Source organism: Benincasa hispida, chromosome 8 (assembly GCF_027475165.1).
Source record: "Benincasa hispida cultivar pf3 chromosome 8, pf3_genome.v1.1, whole genome shotgun sequence".
In the NCBI taxonomy this organism is placed as follows: Eukaryota; Viridiplantae; Streptophyta; class Magnoliopsida; order Cucurbitales; family Cucurbitaceae; genus Benincasa; species Benincasa hispida.
In genome coordinates this window covers 9,199,952-9,207,316 of record NC_143485.1, presented here as the reverse complement: position 1 = coordinate 9,207,316, position 7,365 = coordinate 9,199,952, and the positions used below count along the sequence as shown (strand labels likewise).

Here is a 7,365-nt window from a genome sequence, read left to right as displayed (position 1 = left end):
CGTCAATGAACTGACGATTCAACAGAACCGATTCGGTCAGTTCGGGTCTTGGAGGTTCGATTCAACCTGTTTCAGACTGGTTCAGCCCAAATTTCTTCCTTGGAGGTCTGATTAAGGTGGTTCGGAGTCGTTTAGGTCGGTTTGGACGATTCAAGACTTGTATTGAATTATTTTGTAATAATTTTTAGCTTTTTCTTGCTTAAAATGCCAAAAACCACTCCATTTCAGTGTATGTTTAATTATTAATGCATTTTGAATGTATGTTTAATTAAATTAAATATTGTATGTGCATAAAGTATATCATGTAGATTTAAAATCCCACCATAGAAAGCATGTTTTATGCATTGAAAGTATGTTATAATATTTTATAATATATAGTATGCATGATTTAGGATTTCATGTATTTAATATAAGTTGTTAAATTAAATTATGGAATGTTTGTTGTATGTTATAGTATGTCTATAGTTTTATAAAAGTGTTATAAAATGAATTCACTACAAGAATTTTAGACTTTATTGTCGGTTGGAGAAAGTGAAATTGGATGTATAATGTCGGTTTTGTTTTTTTAAAAAAAAGCGGATCTTTAATGTCGGTTTTAAACCAACATTATAGGTATACCTTAAACCGACATTAAAGATTCGCTTTAACCCCCCCCCCTCTGATTTTTTTCATTTCCCGCTTATAAACCGTAACCACTTCTTTCCATCCTCATAAACCCTAACCACGATCCTTTACAGATTTCGATTGTCGTCTCCTCTTTCTCATACTAACTCCTCTCTCTTTCATTGTCTTTTTCTCCGCCACCACTGTCCTTGAGATTACATTTTCCACTTTCGCACGCTTCAATCCTTCATCGCCGGTGCTGCGTTTCAACGGCCTCGACAATCCAATACTCCCACTCACGATTCTTCTTCATTTGGCCTTTCCCCGAGTCAGCCTCCTAGAGGACACCAGACCGTCCATTATGGAGAAGATGAAGATCGAGTTACAGAATTTGAAAATGGCGGTGTGTTTAGTCGGCAGAGTGAGGAGGTTTGAGGTCGCCAGACCGTCCATTATGGAGAAGATTCTGAAGGAGTATCCGAATGCGGACTTATTTTTGCACAGTCCGTTTGATCAGAACACGTTCAAGTTATCCTACTTGAAAACTGCACCGAAAATCGCCGCCGTCAGAATCTTTAAGCCGAGACTGATTACGGAGACTGAGTCGCAACTCCGAGTTCCCACGGCTAAGAACTTGCCCAACGGCATCCAGATTCTTCCGTCTAACTATAAAACTTCGTTTTCTTTTTTCTATTTTTAATCAGATTTTAAGTTGAAATGTTATTTTATTAGGTAGCTGTTTGGAAGAAAAATAAGGGCTCTATTGCATCTCTAACTAACAGTTCTCCCTTTTTTTCACAATAAAATGCCTCCTTTTTTTTGCTTGTTTTATAAGCCTCAACTAATGATAAACTAGTGATTATTTCATATTTTCTTGGACTTGTAAAGCTTGTAGTTTAACTTTTGATCAGGCAGTTCTTTTCAATCTCTTGGATCATGTTGTTGGTGTTGCAGATTTTTCGATTTATGATTTGATTTGATTTGATTGATGGGTTTTGTAGACGACATCACTCATCTTGAGGATGGGAAGGTGGAAAGGTTCAAGAAGAACATTTTGAAAAGGGGTTGTGTCTGAGACTGCTACAAAGAAGGGAAAGAACTACCCTGTTGGCTCTATTCTTCTTGCATTATTCATTTTTGTCACCATTGGATCATGTGAGTTTTAGATATTGAATGCTAATTTCCTCCTTTCCTCTTTCATATTCTTATGCTTATGTTTTGGTATACTTTGGATTTTAATTATGTGATCCGAGCTTGTATGTGGGGAATTCTCTCAACCCTTCTCAGCATCCCGACGAACATATGATAAGCTACTTGTATGTGATTCGAGCCAGCTAACGAACATATCTCAAGTTTTAATCTTAAACTACCCACGTCGGAGTTGGAAAGGTTACATATCAAAGAGACTCTGGAGAAGAGATCATCCTTGAAAACTCTTATATTGTTGTTAGTTCTGATGGGCACTTCAATGATTATTCGGGATGGTATTCTAACCCCAGTAATATCAGGTCTTGATGATTGACATCTCTCTTTCCTTCACATAATAAACCAAAAATTTGTTTTATTAAAAGCTACACGATAAACCATAAAAAGAGAATCTTTTCAAACATCCAATCTAATTAATGTGTCAACTGGGAAAAAGTGTCGAGAATGAATAGAAGGTTTCTTTTACCATCTGACTTAACTAAGAAGTTGGTTAGCCGTTTAGCTTCAGTGGTTGTCTTATGGCTTTAGTTTAGCTCTATCGAATGTCATTATTTTATTTTTGTTTGTCAAAATCATGTTGAGTATCATTGTTGTGATAAACTAGATTTTTTACAATGGCTAACTGATGTAAGGCCCTGGTCAAATTTTAGATTCTTGAGGATGCTAAGATAAAAAAAATCAATTCGAAAATTTATGGGTTGAGTTCATTTCTTTCGTTATTTATAAATTGCTTATATTAATGCAACTTATATTGAATCAATTCGAAGATGCTGAGATTGGGGTGTTAAAATATTTAGGGCACACATCACTTGTTTCTGATACTATCAATGCTAGTTTTTGGCTTTGATAGTTGTTTACTTATTATTATTTGTGTTGTATAATATTGATAAGCTACTTGGTATGTTTGCTTATTGGAAGGGAAAGTATACATTCTTTTGTGGTTTTGGGAGGGGTTCATGTAAGGATTGAGTGGTAAAAAAATGATCTTATAAATACTTGTATCTAGATATGCTTCATGTATAACTGATGGCATTAATTCCTAGTGTCCTTTTAGTTACATGTGCTTTTGTATTTGTTGTTATGTGCAATCATTTTAAGAGTCAATGGATATAATTCTCTACATATTGTTTGTTATTTTTCTCCCTTAAAATGCTTGAATGTGCCTTACAACAACTTATGATATACGTGTTAATTCACAAGTTTGTTTTTGTGTATAGCTTTATTTTTCAGTCTTCATGTTTTTTAGCTTGTTTGGCTATTGAGAGAATGGAAAGTAAAATTTTAACATGATATTTTTTTTTTATTATAGAGTAGGTGATATTTGGTTAAAATGACTTCAAAGATTCTACTATGTCATTGAGGGTGAAAAAGTTTACTTTTTGGTTTTTCTTTATGGCTTTTCTTCACGTGCTTGTCGACTTTGTTGTTTACTCTATTGGGTTACAACTCTTGTCATCCAAAACATTTGAACTTGATTCATTATTACTTTTATAAATAACATACATTTAATTAGAACTATATCAATCCGTAGTACAAGATTGTTCTGTGCCCATGTTCTTTTTCTAAGGGGTGTTCAAATCATTTAACCTTTTCCTATATAGTCTTGATCTTGTTGGCCATAGTTTTCCGTAGTTCGGATCTTGAAAATGATGTGGTGGATAATCAAAACTTTTGGGACGTTCTTGTATATTTTTCTTATTGCACTTTATGAAAGCCCTGCTTTAGCTGTTAATTTGTCTTTGTAGAAAGTCACAGTTCAAGAGAAGTTTGGTAGTATGTGAAAGGGACAATAATTTTAGGATTATACTGATTGTGTTGTTTTAGAGTCTCTAAGCTAATCTCTCCATTGAATGGTTCTTATACATGCATTGTATAATATGTAAGTGCCGAGAATTTTAGCAATAGAGTATCTATTATACTTAGTTAAAACAAAATGATATGCTTACAGGATCAAACACTACAAGAATTTTGGACTTTACGTCTTTGTTTTTCAACTGTCACTCAGTTTGTATCTTCTGTTATTTCTTCTATTGTTTACTAAATTTCTCTGCTAGTTTTTCAATTCAAACTTGCTCTTATCTGACTCTCATTTTGCTAGCTTATATGTTTTTACAGGAAATTAAATGTCAAATGTTAAACAGGATGAAATTTTATTTAAGAGGGTGGTAAATGTAATACCCTAACCCTAATTTAGAAAGCAGGAAAACAAATAAAATATATAATCAAGAATGAAAAATATATAAATTTAATAGGAAAATCGAGTGTAAATTTAGAATTAGAAAAAAATAAGAAATTTATTAATTATCTAAAAATAATGAATCGGGAGGATTAATTAGAAGTTGAACGCTAGCTAATTCGGGAAACAAAGGGCAGTAGATAACTTTTTGGGCACTACTCATTGGAAGAATTGGAGGTGAATTAATTGCCCATATACGGTTAAAAATTTGAAAGAGTTAAAAAGGGGAAGTGGAATCCATGTGTCACAAGCGGTGAAGGCAACCCACACGTGAAAACTAGCGAGATTGGTGGAGAGAAACCTAAAAAGAGCGAGATTAGAGAGAAATATTGGAGAGAAAATTGGGAAAGAGCCACACTGACGAGATTGGAGAGAGCGAGATTGGAGATAAATAGTGGATAGAAAACTGGGAGAGAGCAAATTTGGAAAGAAAATATGGAGAGAAACAAGGAGAGAGCCACACTGGCGAGATTGGAGAGAAATATTGGAGAGAAAACTGGGAGAGAGCAAAGTTGGAGAGAAAAGATGGAGAGAAAGAAGAAGAGAGCCACACTGGCGAGATTGGAGAGAAAATTAGGGAGAGCGAGAGTGGGGAGAGCGAGATTCTCAGCGAGAAAGTGGGAAAGACCGAGAGTCACGAGAGTAAAACCAGCGAGAAAGCTGGAGAGAGCGAGAGCCACGAGAGTCCTGAGAGCCAAACCAGCGAGAAAACTAGAGAGAGCGAGATTCTGAGAACAGAAAGAGCGAGATTTAGACCGAAGCGTGGATTATGCATTAAATTTGGCCACGATCTTATAGATTATACATGGAGAATCCTAAAATTGAATACAAACAAAGGTTGATGACGTAAGGGCAAACGTTAGCCAAAATTAGGTGTCTTATTAAGAGAAATTCTTAAACCTAAGTAATTTTAAAGAAGCCATTTGTAGGATGAGTTATCACACAGAGAAGAGCTGGAAATGGCTATAAATAGGCTTCTTTAGGCTGAAAATTAAACTCATTCTAAAACAAAACTCAGTAGTAAAAATCGTGTGAAAAGGGTGAAGTAATTCTGTTAGCTAGAAGGAGAAAACGCGAGGGAAGTGCTACCCAAATTTTATTCTAGTTTAAGAGGGAAAGCTCTACTGATTAAACCATAAGGAATAATAAGGAATAACTAGGATCGCAGTTAAGGTAAATAGTTTATCTCACCCTCTCTTTAAGTGTTTTATGGTTGTGTACCTTTAATATATTGCATAATTATGTTATTGTTATGTTGCATTACATGTTTAAAATACATTTATCGACAAGGGACCCCATGCATTATGTTTGTTCACTACGATGAAATAAGATTAAATTTTAAATGTTATGCTTCTAGGGCTAGCAGGGCATGTATGGTTGTACTCCTCTAGACCCAATTCTATGTCAAGTTTATGCTAGGGACTAACAGGGTATGTATGGTTGCACCCCTCTAGTCCATTCTTACGTTTATGCTAATGGTTGATGTTAGATGCGACTCTGGCCCTACTGACTGCATGACCCGCTAATCATCAGATGGGTTAGTTTCCGCTTAAGTCCTCATCTTTCTACCAGGGCGGAGAAATTTACGTTAGAAGCATAACCGACCACCACATATTATTATATGTTTTCGGTCCCAATCATATGTTTTCAGGACATGTTGCATGTGATTGTGCATTTGGTCACTACCCTATGTGAGAACTACTTACTGGGTATATTATATACTCATCCTATTTTATAGACTTTGTAAGTAAGGACACAGCGTAGGTGGCAGAACTAGACGTCGCTCAAATGGCCAACCATCAAGCTCACTATTATAGGCATATGCATTTTTGTATCACTACGTTAATATTTTATGGATCCTGGTGTTTTGTAAAATAAACTTTTTATATAGTTTTCCACCTAATTAATAAAATCGAAGATATGTTCTTTTGAGATTTTTACTAAAACTCATCTCATGATAGAAAAGTCTAAGTATGCATGTCGTAGCGGTCGGATCATAATATGTAAGAATCCGGTCGTTACAGTTTGGTATCAGAGCATTTGAGCCAATTAGGCTCTACTAATTAGAAGAGTCGTGGTGTTTGATGTTTTGGCTTGTTAAGGGATGCCCATAGTTATGCCAAATACGCTGGTAAGTGGAATTTTCAAACAAGTAATTTAGTAAATAATTTAGTAAACATAGGTATGAGTTAAAAAATAAAATAAAATTAGATGGCTTCCTTACTATGAAAATAAAATGTGTGTATCAGATGCCCTCACAAAGGGCTCCAACACGACGAGGCAGACCTCGAAGTGAATCCACAAGGGATCAAAATCAAGGACATGGACAGACGCCTTATGTGATACTTACACCAGATGCGATACAAATACATACAAAATACGGGTAATGGAAACACAACCTCGTCTACCACACCAATAATCAACGATACAAATGACTCGAAGATCATTCAAGAATTCAGGAAGTTCAATCCTTCAACATTTAATGGATCATCTGTGGATCTACTATAGCAGAGAATTGAATAACAGAAATAGAAACTTTTTTCCGCCACATGAACATCCCAGAAGAACAGAAAGTAAATTGTGTCGATTGTTAATGTCGGCTGGAAATTTCACTGAAGGTCTTTAATGTCGGTTGCAACCGACATTGAAGGTTGTATTATTGAAGCCTTTTAATGTTGGTTTAAAACCGACATTAAAGGGCTTTAATAACACTATCTTTAATATCGGTTGTCAACCAACATTAAAGCCCTTTAATATCGGTTAAAAACCGACATTAAAGCCCAAATTTCTTCTAGTGATTAGACATTTAAAACCTATAACAAAGATAAGATGCATGCTCACTTAGGCCTAACAAATAACAACTAATTTTAATAGTTAAAATAGGTCGTTATCTTGTAAAACCTTGGTTATAAACTCAAGCGGTCTATAATCCTATCAAAGGTTATATGTACTTAAGTTGACGGTTTACAGAACACCTGCTACCTGGGGAATATAGTCAAATTATTAAGCACTAATAACCCGATTTTATGACGTGAGTAGTGTGAGCTAATAAAATTGTCTATCACTTAAACATCGTAGGTTAAATTCAAATATAATCGTTATACTTGGATAATCACCAAGACTTAGGATGTTTTAGCTGGCATATTCTAAGTAAATGAATATACCCAATCAACCAGAACACTTCAATGGGAGATTAACATTATATATGATATATTTTTTTTAGTTCTCACATCCCTAAGAGTTCACACCGTGAGATCCATGATCGGCTTCATATCACTTTTACTGCGACTGCTCCATTCGGAAATTTTTTTACATGGGTC

The 7,365-nt window shown here is 35.0% G+C and overlaps 1 protein-coding gene across 1 annotated transcript; it reads left to right on the top strand.

Annotated features, from left to right (window-relative positions):
- The first annotated feature begins 204 nt into the window (after positions 1-204).
- On the top strand, positions 205-1,303 carry LOC150034344 (uncharacterized). Its single transcript, XM_090316682.1, has 2 exons — positions 205-229; positions 738-1,303. Exons 1-2 carry the CDS (start codon positions 205-207, stop codon positions 1,301-1,303), a joined length of 591 nt encoding a protein of 196 aa, XP_090172808.1.
- The last annotated feature ends 6,062 nt before the right edge of the window (positions 1,304-7,365 follow it).

What these genes read in the sequence shown, in the direction of transcription:
- LOC150034344 (XM_090316682.1), top strand. Translation starts at nt 205, where the DNA reads ATGCCAAAAACCACTCCATTTCAGT. An exon ending in AAAAACCACTCCATTTCAGT is followed by an intron (nt 230 to 737) that starts GTATGTTTAATT and finishes GATCCTTTACAG; the next exon opens with ATTTCGATTGTCGTCTCCTC.